The following is a 12,944-nucleotide window of genomic DNA, read 5'->3' on the forward strand; positions in this document are numbered from 1 at the left end:
TGGCTAAGGTTGGTATCATGACCGCTACAGGCTTGGAGGGCCGAAGGGCCTGTTCCTGTGCTGTATTATTCTTGGTTAACCCACTTATGAAAACATCCAAACCAAGCAAGATATGAGGTAGGTGTGGCCTTCTGCCTGCACCATGGAAATGCCCAGCTATGAAAAGCATGTGGCAGAAACAGCCACTGGAAGTGGCAGTGAACTAGAGAAAGACTGATGCAGCTACAAAGAGCATTGATCCAACCAGACCATACCTTCAAACAATAAGAGTGATCATCTGATGTCTCATCATAAATATCTATGTGAGCTAACTGATAAACTAAAACATGATGATGAAGAACAGTGACCGCATGTTTCACACCATCAATCTTGTGGGAAAAAAAATACTTTTTCACCATCCATTAGCCTGCCAACATTCAATGTAGTTCATTTTGGAAATTATTAATTCTTGACTAAGATTGACACAGGGTTATTTACCAACGTACAACCTCTGCCAACAATAAATTACTTGTATCCACACACAGGTCATGGTGAAGACTACGGCTGCTCAACTTTCAGTGTAAAATGGTTCATTAACTCCACGTGCAGGATCCTGCCGCACAAGTACAATCATTCCTTGGCATTCTGTGACCTCTAACTGGTGAAAGCCATTGAATCAGTCAAACCCCACACTGCAGATAAAACTCAGGAACCAGTCCAATCACCTTAGTTCATACCTAAAATCGGGATATCCAGAATGTTTTGACAAAATTGGCAATGGTCAAGGGAGCTGCAAAGTTACGTTTCCAGTAGAATGCAAATCCGTCCATTGATTTAGTGCACATTTTGCATTTATACAAACTGTGGGAAAACCTTCATTGAAGGATGGCCTGAATCAACTCAGCACGTCCATCGGCACCTGAGACCATTTTGGCTTAATTGAGAATTCATTTCCCAGTGAGTAATTTTTAAAGATATATCATCACACTAGGATCTTTCCAACCTGACATCCTTCAACAAATTCATTGCTCAGACATGGACATAGATTGGATGAGAAGACTCACAAGAGAAACAGTCTGACCACTGTGCTACCATGCCGTCCATGGAAGGTCTAACATAGAGGGGTAATATACAGTAAATGGCAAAACTCTGAGGAATATAGAAATTCAGAGAAATCTGGACGTACAGGTCCACAGATCATTGAAAGTGGAAACAAGTGGACAAGGTAGTCAAGAAAACATATGGACTGCTTGCCTTCTTGGATGGGGCATTGAGTATAAAAACTGGCAAGCCATGCTGCAGTTGTATAGAACCTTGGTAAGGCCGCACTTGGAATATTGCACACAATTCTGGTCGACACACTATCAGAAGGATGTGGAGGCTTTGGAGAGGGTGCAGAGGAGGTTTATCAGGATGCTCCCTGGTCTGGAGGGCGTTAACTCCGCGGAGAGGCTGAATAGACTCGGACTGTTTTCTTTAGAACGTCGGAGGTTGAAGGGTGACCTGATAGAGGTCGATAAGATTATGAGAGGAATGGATAGAATGGGTGGGCAGGCATTCTTTACAAAGAACAAAGAAAAGTACAGCACAGGAACAGGCCCTTCGGCCCTCCAAGCCTGTGCAAACAATGCTGCCCGTCTGAACTGAAATCTTCTGCACTTCCGGGGTCCGTATCCCTCTATTCCCATCCTAGAACATAGAACAGGCCCTTCGGCCCTCAATGTTGTGCCGAGCCATGATCACCCTACTCAAACCCACATATCCACCCTATACCCGTAACCCAACAACCCCCCCCTTAACCTTACTTTTATTAGGACACTACGGGCAACTTAGCATGGCTAATCCACCTAACCTATTCATGTATTTGTCAAGATGTCCCTTAAACGTCACTATCGTCCCTGCTTCCACCATTTGATCGTGCAGTGAGTTCCAGGCACCCACTACCCTCTGTGTAAAAAACTTGCCTCGCACATCTCCTCTACCTTGCCCCTCGCACCTTAAACCTATGCCCCCTAATAATTGACCCTTCTACCCTAGGAAAAAGCCTCTGACTATCCACTCTATCTATGCCCCTCATAATTTTGTAGCCCTCAATCAGGTCGCCCCTCAACCTCCGTCGTTCCAGTGAGAACAAATCCAGTTTATTCAACCGCTCCTCATAGCTAATGCCCTCCATACCAGGCAACATCCTGGTAAATCTCTTCTGCACATTCTCTGAAGTCTCTGCATCCTTCTGATAGTGTGGCAACCAGAATTGAACGCTATACTCCAAGTGTGGCCGTACAAAGGTTCTATACAGCTGCAACTGACCCCTCAAGGAGGGGTCAGTTACCAGGGGGCAATGAGTTAAGTTTTGAGGAGATGTGCAAGGCAGGTTTTTCATGCAGAGGGTGGTGAGTGCCTGGAACCCGTTGCCAGGGGAGGTTGTGGAAGCAGATACATGAACGGCTTTCAAAAGGCAGCTCGACAAATACATGGATAGGATGGTTATAGAGGGATATGGCACTAGGAAGTGCTGAGTGTTTTGGCCAAGGGTGGTATCATGACCAGTACTGGCTTGGAGGGCTGAAGGACCTGTTCCTGTGCTGTATTGTTCTTTGTATATAACAGATTAAAACTGTGAGATTCATGTTAGTGTTCCCTATTCCAGTAACTTTCAACTTTATTATTTGTATTGAATTTTTGTTCGAAATCCATGAATTTATTTCTGCCTTTCTCTCTCGACTGTATTTTGCATTTCACTACATTACCTCCTCCATTTTTGTAAGCCAGGTAAGGGAATCTCCAGACGTTGCCCAGACCCACAGCACAGCCGACCACCGAGAGCAAGTAGTCAGTCTTCGAGGACCAGTTACCTCGCTCCACATTCTCGTCACCTTCAACCACGTGCCCATTTTTGACAGACTGGGGGAGGAGGAAAGAGAGGAAATGGCTGACTCAGGAATTAACTTTCTCAAACTGGAGCTCAAACAAAAAGTACAGTTTTCATCAACAGCAAAAACATTGGGCGGATTCTCCGAAATAGAAAGAAACAGCCGACGCCGGAGTGAAACCAGGAGTGTTTCACTCCGGCATCGGAGGCTGCTCCTCGCCCCCTATTCCGCCCCCCCCCCCCCCCCCCCCCCCGGGGGGGGGCTGGGAGCGGCAGCACGTGAATCCCGAGCGCCCGGCCTTGACGCCTCCATCAAAGCAGCGCGCCGGGAATGACGCGGCCGACGGCGCCTAAGTGACGTCAGCCGCGCATGCGCAGGTTGGCCGGCGCCAACCCATGCATGCGTGGTTGCCACCTTCCCCTCCGCTGCCCCGCAAGACATGGCGGCTTGATCTTGCGGGGCGGCGGAGGGAAAAGAGTGCGCCCTTTAGAGACGCCGGCCTGACGATCGGTGGGCACCGATCGCGGGCCAGACACTCATGAGCATGCCCGTGGTGCTCGATCCTCCCTCCGCCCCCACAGGCCCCACACTTACCGGTCGTGCAATGTTCACGCCAGCAGCGACCAGGTGTGGTTGACGCCGGCGTGAAACGATCGGGTTCGTCAGGCCATTCGGCCCATCCGGGCCGGAGAACCGCCGGTCGCCGTGAGATTCTGGGGGGGTGGGAGAATCGCGGGGGGTGCCAGGGCAGTGTGTCGTGATTCGCCCGGCCCTCCCGCGATTCTCCCACCCGGCGTGGGGAGCGGAGAATTGCGCCCACTGTATTTAACAGCAATTGGTTAGGGGTTTGGAAATACCCAAAACTTCACAGAGAGACTCTCAATATCACAACAACCAAAATCCTCAAATCATCTGCACTTCCCAGAGTTTTTCGTGAATTTACTGCCATGAATTGATACTCACTGTGTCCTCTGGATGGTCATTCTGTGAGAACACAGATAGAACACATTCTCTCCGACCCATTGTTGGACAATTCTATCACTGGTTCGAGGGTTGAAATTTGGGACATCGATGAACTTTGTACAACTCCGTGACATTGGTATCTGATTAATAATTTCCAAACCAGGCAATGACCCACCCAATTTCAGAAGTTTGCCTATTTACCTAAGGAAAAGAGCGAGAGGAGCCAGGAGTCTAAAAGAGCATGAGATAAGACAGGAAAAAATAAAAAGGAGTACAGATTGGTACTGCACAATTATAATAGAAGTGTTTGGGAACAAACAAGGTTCCTAGTTAATGTAAATAAGGGCCCCAGCTCCCTGTACTACACTGCTGGTGACTGGGCTTCAGGATGAAAATTTACCATCTACCACCACCCTCTGTCTTCTATGTGATAGCCAGTTACTGATCCACTCGGCCAAATTTCCCTCTATGCCATACCTCCTTACTTTCTGCATGAGCCGACCATGGGGCACCTTATCAAACGCCTTACTAAAATCCATGTATACGACATCAACTGCTTTAACGTCATCTATGTACTTAGTTACCTCCTCAAAGAATACAATCAAACTTGTGAGGCAAGACTTACCCCTCGCAAATCTGTGCTGACTATCCTGGATAAAGCTGTATCTTTCCAAATTATCATAAATCCTATCCCTCAAGGCCCTTTCCAATAATTTACCTATGACCGTAGTGAGACTAACCGGCCTATAATTCCCAGGATTATACCTATTCCCTTTCTTGAACAAGGGAACAACATTCGCCTCTCTCCAGTCTTCTCGCACTATTCCTGTAGACAGTGAGGACATAAAGATCAAAGCCAAAGACTCTGCAATCTCATCCCTTGCCTCCCAAAGAATCCTGGGATATATCCCATCAGGCCCAGTGGATTTATCTATCCTCAGGCTCCTCAAAATTTCTAAAACATCTTCCTTCTGAATATCTACCTCCTCCAGCCTACCAGCCTGTATCGCACTATCCTCCTCCACAACATGGCCCCTCTCCTTTGTGAACACTGAAGAAAAGTATTCATTTAGGGCCTCTCCTATATCTTCAGACTCCATGCACACATTCCCACTACTGTCCTTGACCAGCCCTAACTTTACCTTGGTCATTCTTTTATTCCTCACATCAGTGTAAAAAGCCTTGGGGTTTTCCTTGATCCTTCCCACCAAGGACTTCTCATGCCCCCTCCTGGCTCTCCTAAGCCCTTTCTTGAGTTCCTTCCTAGCTATCTTGTATCTCTCAAGTGCCCTAACTGAATCTTGTTTTCTCATCCTTAAATAAGCCCCCTTTTTCCTCTTGACAAGACATTTAACCTCTTTTGTAAACCATGGTTCCCTCACTCGACCATTTCCTCCCTGCCTGACAGGGACATACATCTCAAGGACATGTATTTGCTCGTTGAACAAGCTCCACATCTCAATTGTGCCTATCCCTGACAGTTCTTGTTTTTATCTTATTTTCCCCAATTCTTGCCTAATTACACCATAATTATCCTTCCCCCCGTTATAAACCTTGCCCTGCCATATGTACCTATCCCTCTCCATTGCTATAGTGAGAGTCACCGAATTGTGGTCACTATCTCCAAAGTGCTCTCCCACAACCAAATCTGGGTAATGGCCCGGTTCATTACCCAGTACCAAATCCAATGTGGCCCCACCTCTTGTCAGTCTATCCACATATTGTGTGAGGAAACCCTCCTGCACACACTGGATAAAAACAGCCCCATCCGAACTATTTGAATTATAGTGGTTCCAATCAATGTTTGGAAAGTTAAAGTCACCCATGACAACTACCCTGTGACGACCGTACCTATCCAAAATCTGCATTGCAATCTTTTCCTCCACATCTCTGTTACTGTTTGGGCGCCTATAGAAAACTCCTAACAAAGCGACCGCTCCTTTCCTATTTCTAACTTCAGCCCACACTACCTCAGTGGACAGATCCTCCTCAAACTGACTTTCTGCAGACATTATACTATCCTTGATTAACAATGCTACTCCTCCACCTCTTTTACCACCTTCCCTAATCTTACTTAAACATCTAAACCCCAGAACTTCCAACAACCATTCCTGCCCCTGTTCTATCCACGTCTCTGAAATGGCCACAACATCATAGTCCCAAGCACCAATCCATGCTTCAAGCTCACCAATCTTATTCCTGTTGCTTCTCGCATTGAAGTAGACACACTTCAAACCACCTTCATGCCTGCAGGTCCACTCTTGTGACCTTGGTACCTTCCTCAATACTGCACTACCCTCAACTTCCTGAACTCCTGAACTTCCTGAAGGGCAGCACGGTAGCATGGTGGTTAGCATAAATACTTCACAGCTCCAGGGTCCCATGTTCGATTCCCGGCTGGGTCACTGTCTGTGCGGAGTCTGTACGTCCTCCCCGTGTGTGCGTGGGTTTCCTCCGGGTGCTCCGGTTTCCTCCCACAGTCCAAAGATGTGCGGGTTAGGTGGATTGGCCATGCTAAATTGCCCATAGTGTCCTAAAAAAGTAAGGTTAAGGGGGGTTCTTGGGTTACGGGTATAGGGTGGATACGTGGGTTTGAGTAGGGTGATCATTGCTCGGCACAACATCGAGGGCCGAAGGGCCTGTTCTGTGCTGTACTGTTCTATGTTCTATGTTCTAACTCCAGCAATTCCATCTCCTGGACTACAAATCAGTTTCCCATCGCCCTGCCAAATTAGTTTAAACCCCCCCCCCCCCCCCCCAGAAGATCTGTAGCAAATTTCCCTCTCAGGATATTGGTGCCCCTCTGGTTCCGGTGTAACACGTCCTGTTTGTACAGGTTCCACCTTCCCCAGAATGTGCTCCAATTATCCAAGTAATTGAAACCCTCCCTCCGACACCATCCCTATAGCCACGTGTTTAACTGCAGTCTCTCCCTGTTCCTCACCTCGCTAGCACGTGGCACCGGCAGCAAACCAGAGATGACAACACGGTCTGTCCTGGCTCTCAGCTTCCACCCGAGTTCCTGAATTCTTGTTTTACATCCCTATCCCTTTTCCTACCTATGTCGTTAGTACCGATGTGTGCCTCGACTTGTGGCTGCGCCCCCTCCCCCTTAAGGATCCTGAAAACACGATCAGAGATGTCACGGACCTTGGCACCCGGGAGGCAACACCAACAGTGAGCCTCTATCGTTGCCACAGAATGACCTATCTGTACCTCTAACTATAGAGTCCCCAATAACTAACGATCTCCTGCTCTCTCCCCTTCCCTTCTGAGCCACAGGGACAGACTCAGTGACAGAGACCTGGTCACCGTGGCTTACCTCTGGTAGCTCAACCCCCCCCCAACAGTATCCAAAACGGTCTACCTATTATTGAGGGGAACAACCGCAGGGGATCCGTGCACTGACTGCTTCTTCCCCCTCCTTTTAAACATCACCCAGCTACCTTCATTCTTAGGAGTAACTACATCCCTGCGGCTTCTTTCTTTAACCGACTCTGCCTCCCGAATGATCCTCAGTTCATCCAGCTCTAGTTCCCTAACACAGTCTTTGAGGAGCTGGAGGATATATATTCCTCCTACACAATGTGGGAAACGAGGGATGCTTCCAGCATCCCAGCTGACCATGAGTGCAGAAGGTGTGTCCAAATGCAGCTTCTAGCTAACCGACTTTGGAGCTGCGGGTGGACTCAGTGTTGAGCATGCGTGTGCTCAGGAAGTCATGCATGTCATGTTTAGCGAGGTGGCCACACCGCAGGTGAGGATTTTGCACGCAGAAAGGGAATGTGTGACCATTTGGAAGAGTAAGGCACTCAGGGAGGTACTGCAGGAGTCCCCTGTGGTCATCCCCCCCCCCCTCAGATACAGAGCAAGTTATCATCGAGTCACTTTAGACTCTCCTGGAACTACCCCTATCCATGGCTGTCCTGAGGGGGACTGACCAGCACTGCTAGAGGATAAATCAGTGGGTAACACTAAAAAGAGAGATCCTAAATGTACAAAGTACAAGTCCCCTCCAAAAATAAGAGTGATGCTGCCAGATCTAGACCGTGGAGGCTGTTATTAATAAGTTGTTGTTTCGAGTTGTGCAGCATCAGTACACGAATTTAGAGCTCTTGTATTTGGCATTGGGGGTGTTTGTTTCTGTTAATAAATGTCTTTGTAGGGCAGCACGGTGGCCTAGTGGTTAGCACAACCGCCTCACGGCGCTGAGGTCCCAGGTTCGATCCCGGCTCTGGGTCACTGTCCGTGTGGAGTTTGCACATTCTCCCCGTGTCTGCGTGGGTTTCGCCCCCACAACCCAAAAATGTGCAGAGTAGGTGGATTGGCCATGCTAAATTGCCCCTTAATTGGAAAAAATAATTGGGTGATCTAAATTTTAAAAAAAAAAAAAAATGTCTTTGTACCTCTGTTAATAAATACTTAAAACACTCGGGAGGGGGGATGGGAAGCCTTAGCAGGCTTCAGTGTCATACTGGACGGGTTAGTTTGGGTTTTTGAGATAGAGTGGAGGGAGTCACGTTGGGACTTGGGGGTGGATTGGGTTTAGGGGATGGGTCAGGCTGGGTCTCAGGGAAAGATGGTTGGGTCAGGCCAGTGGACGGACCGATCCACCTGGGAAGGGGGCAGCTGTGGGGTGCGCCGGTGGGGGGTAGGGTGGAGTTGGTGAGGGGGTGTGGGTGGAGATCCAGCGGACGCCAGGTCTCGCAGGGAGACCATATACTGCCGGCCGTCGGAGTACGCCACATAGGTGTACTGAGGGTTAGCGTGAAGTTGTACCCTCTCGACCAACAGGTCCAATTTGTGCACCCGCACGTGTTTGCGGAGCAGAATGGGTCCAGGAGCTGCCAGCCAGTTTGGGAGCGAGGTCCCGGAGGAGGACTTCCTAGGGAAGACAAAGAGACGTTCATGAGGTGTTTCGTTGGTCGTGGTACACAGTAGTGATCGAATGGAGTGGAGTCCATCGGGGAGGACCTCCTGCCAGAGGAAGACTGGGAGATTCCTGGACCGTAGGGCCAGTAGAACGGTCTTCCAGACATTCTCTCTCTCTTCCTGCCCGTTTCCCCGGGGGTTATAACTGGTCGTCCTGCTCGAGGCAAAGCCCTTGCTGATCAGGAATTGAAGCAGTCCGTCGCTCATGTAGGAGGACCCCCTGTCGCTGTGTATGTAGGCGGGGAAACCAAACAGGGTAAAGATACTGTGGAGGGCTTTAATGACCGTGGCCGCAGTCATGTCGAGACAGGGGATGGCGACTGGGAACTGGGAGTACTCGTCAATAACATTCAGGAAGTACGTGTTGCGGTCACAGGAGGGGAGGGGCCCTTTGAAGTCCATACTGAGGCCTTCAAAGGGGCGGGAAGCCTTCACCAGGTGCACTTTCTCTGGCCGGTAGAAGTGCGGCTTGCACTCAGTGCAGATTTGGCAGTTCCTGGTGACAGTCCTGACCTCCTCAATGGAGTAGGGCAGGTTGTGGGCCTTGATAAAATGGAAGAATCGAGTGACCCCCGAGTGGCAGAGGTCCTCGTGGAGGGTGCGGAGTTGGTCCACATGTGCGTTGGCACATGTGCCGCAAGATAGGGCATCAGGAAGCTTGTTTAGCTTCCCGGGACGATACAAGATCTCATAGTTGTAGGTGGAGAGCTCGATCCGCCACCGTAAGATCTCATCGTTCTTTATCGTGCCACGGTGTGCATTATCGAACATGAAAGCTACCGACCGTTGGTCAGTGAGGAGCATGAATCTCCTGCTGGCCAGGTAATGCCTCCAATGCCGCACAGCTTCTACTATGGCCTGGGCCTCCTTTTCAACGGAGGAATGACGGATTTCTGAAGCATGGAGGTTGCGTGAGAAGAAGGCCACAGGCCTGCCCACTTGGTTAAGGGTGGCCGCCAGAGTTACGTTGGACGTGTCGCTGTCGACTTGGAAGGGAAGGGATTAATCGATTGCGTGCATCGTGGCCTTTGCGATGTCTGCTTTTATGCGACTGAAGGCCTGGCAAGCCTTGGCCGACAGGGGGCAAACTGTGGCTTAGATTAGTGAGCGGGCCTTGTCCACATAATTGAGGACCCACTGGGCATAATATGAAAAAAACCCCAGGCAATGTTTCAAGGCCTTGGAGCAGTGTGGGAGCGGTTGCATGCGTTCGGGGTCAGGGCCTATAACTTCATCTTGCACTACGTAGCCGAGGATGGTTAGACGGTCAGTGCTAAATACGCACTTCTCCTTATTGTTGGTCAGGTTAAGGAGATTGGCGGTATGGAGAAATTTGTGGAGGTTGGTGTCATGGTCCTGCTGGTCGTGGCCGCAGATGGTGACGTTGTCGAGGTAAGGAAACGTAGCTCGCAAACCATACCGGTCAATCATTCGGTCCATCTCCCATTGGAAGACCGAGACTCCATTTGTGACACCGAAGTGAACCCTTAGGAAGTGGTAGAGCTGCCCATCTGCTTCGAATGCAGTGTACTTGCGGTCGTCCGGGTGAATGGGGAGCTGATGGTAGGCGGATTTGAGGTCCACCGTGGAAAAGACCTTGTAGTGTGCAATCTGATTGACCAAATCAGATATGCGGAGGAGAGGATACGCGTTGAGCTGCTTATACCTGTTGATGGTCTGGCTATAATTGATGACCACCCTGTGCTTCTCCCCGGTCTTTACAACCACTACTTGAGCTCTCCAGGGGCTGTTGCGAGCCTCGATAATGCCTTCCTTCAGTAACCACTGGACTTCCGACCTAATGACCTGTCCGGTCCTGGACACTGTACCGTCTGCTCCTGGTGGCGACGGGTTTACAATCAGGGGTGAGATTTGCAAAAAGGGAAGGCGGGTCGACCTTGAGGGTCGCGAAGCTGCAGACAGTGAGGGGGGTATAGGGCCGCCAAATTTAAAGGTTAAGCTCTGGAGGTTGCATTGGAAGTCCAATCCCAGGAGTGTGGCAGCGCAGAGGTGAGGGAGGACATAGTGTCGGAAATTCTTAAATTTTCTTCCCTGGATTGTGAGGGTAGCTATGCAGTACTCCTTGATCTCTGCAGAGTGAGACCCGGAAGCCAGGGAGATTCTTTGATTAACTGGGTGTATGGGGAGGGAGCAGTGCCTTACCATGTTGGGGTGTATGAAGCTCTCTGTGCTCCCGGAGTCAATCAGGCAGGATGTCTTGTGTCCGTTGATGGGCACAGTCGTCGTGGCGGTTGAAAGAGTTCGGGGCTGAGACTGGTCCAGTGTCACCAAGGCGAGTCGTGGCAGAAGCTGAGTTTCCTCGGGCGGTGTGCGGTCATCCAAATCGGGGTCCTGAGACTCTAGCCAAGATGGCAGCGCTCACGGGTCGCACATGGCTGGGGGTGGGCAAGATGGCGGTGCCCATGTATCGCACGTGGTCCCTGGGGAACAAAATGGCAGCACCCGGGGTCCGCACGTGACTAGCGGAATCGAAGATGGCGGTGCCCACGGGCCGCACGTGGCCTGCGATGGGAATTGTGGCGGCGGTCCAGGTTCGCCACCGGATACAGCAGCGACGGCCCGGGCCTGGCATACCGCCATGAAATGACCCTTTTTTCCGCAGACTTTGCAAATGGAGGAGCGGGCTGGGCAGCTTTGCCGGGGGTGCTTGGCTTGCCCGTAAAAATAACAGCAGGGCCCTCCTGGATTGCCTGGCAGCCATGCGGCACAAGCTTGTGGGGGGTTGGGGGATGCATCGGGGTCGGCCGCGGGTGGGTTCCACACTGCCCAAGGGGCTGCTGCGCGGTCGGAGACGTATGCTCGGGCATTGCGGGAGGCCACATCTAGGGAGCTTGGGAGGGCCCGTGCCTCCTTGAGGCCTAGTGTCTCTTTCTCCAGCAGCCGCTGACGGATTTGGGAGGACAGCATACCTGCAACGAATACGTCCAGGATTATAAGTTTGGCGTGGTCACTGGCTGAAACTTGTGGACAGTCACAGTTCCTACCTCGTACCAGAAGTGCGCAGTAGAATTCGTCTAGCGATTCCCCTGGGATTTGTCGCCTGGTCGCTAGCAGATGTCGGGCATAAAGCTGATTTACTGGGCGGATGTTGTGTCCTTTCAACAGGGCCATCGCGGCCTCGAAATCATCCGCATCCTCGATGAGCGTGTAGATTTCTGGGCTCACCCTTGAGTGGAGAACTTGTTTCTGATCCTCCGTGGGTGTAGTTGTGGCCGTCTTGAGGTAGCCGTTGAAGCACGCCAGCCAGTGCTTGAAGGTCGCCGCTGAGTTTGCCGCGTGGGGGCTAAGTTGCAGGCACTCCGGCTTGATACGGAGCTCCATTCTTCAGATCTAGTCCAATAAATTGATGCACAATCAATAACTCTCGAAGCGAGATAGTCGGACAATTGAAGGCTTTATTGAACTAGATGTTTCCCCCAGCGGCGCAGGTACAGAATGCAGCAGCCAGGGAGATACAGACTCTTATACTCCGCCTTACTGGGCGGAACCAGCAGGCAGGCTTCACCAATGATCTTACAGTATCAGGTACCTCCAACACCAATAGTCTTACAGCATCGGGTACCTCCAACCTCGGTACCGTAATACCCCTAATACCGACTAACACACCTGGATGCGTCAGTGTAGGGTCTGCACATCAGTTGCCCTGAAGCTAGAAGTCGTTTTAATTCTTTTAACTTTTTTTCTGGTGAGCTATTGATGTAACCATCCGAAATTTGAGATTTAAATCGCATTTTCGGATGGCTTCCAGCGCAGCACAATTTCCCACTGGAAAATTTGCACTTGCTGGCAATTGCCATGCAATCCTTTGATGGGAACCTGGGGGGAGGGTCTTCAGCTTATCTTTGGGGTCCCTACCACCACCGTTACACAGCCCTGGAGCTCGGAATTTACAGCCCATGAGATTTGCTTAAAAATGAAACAGCCTGTTGTAATTGCAGAAATGTAAAGATAATCGCCGAAAACCAGACTGGGTGCAATATTCAACATTGACCATTCGTCTCGTTCAGTCAGCCACTCTGAAATAGATCATCTTTTTAAAAAAGCTAACTCACAAAATGGTTGTCTGAGTGATTCAGCAACAGCAGACAAACTCTGAATTTACAATTTTCAGTCTCTGCGGAACCTTCAGTAACAGTGTCTAAAGGTCAGCCCTAGGTAGAAATCGAGTGCCTGTCT

The 12,944-nt window shown here is 50.2% G+C and overlaps 1 protein-coding gene across 6 annotated transcripts in view; it reads right to left on the reverse strand.

Annotated features, from left to right (window-relative positions):
- LOC119952363 (sodium- and chloride-dependent neutral and basic amino acid transporter B(0+)-like) overlaps positions 1-12,927 on the reverse strand; it is a 109,605-nt gene extending 96,678 nt beyond the window's left edge. For 5 of the 6 annotated variants that reach the window (XM_038776062.1, XM_038776061.1, XM_038776063.1 and 2 more), the window contains exons 1-2: positions 3,816-3,895; positions 2,730-2,883 (exon numbers count right to left, since the gene is read on the reverse strand). In XM_038776062.1, coding sequence (XP_038631990.1) covers positions 2,730-2,883; positions 3,816-3,875 — 214 coding nt within the window. In that variant the 5' untranslated portion in view covers positions 3,876-3,895. Of the gene's footprint in view, positions 1-2,729; positions 2,884-3,815; positions 3,896-12,820 lie in introns of those variants that run through there. The other variant, XM_038776064.1, reaches the window with a different exon arrangement.
- Positions 12,928-12,944: the final 17 nt, after the last annotated feature.

This window comes from Scyliorhinus canicula, chromosome 17, assembly GCF_902713615.1.
Source record: "Scyliorhinus canicula chromosome 17, sScyCan1.1, whole genome shotgun sequence".
Taxonomy (NCBI): domain Eukaryota; kingdom Metazoa; phylum Chordata; class Chondrichthyes; order Carcharhiniformes; family Scyliorhinidae; genus Scyliorhinus; species Scyliorhinus canicula.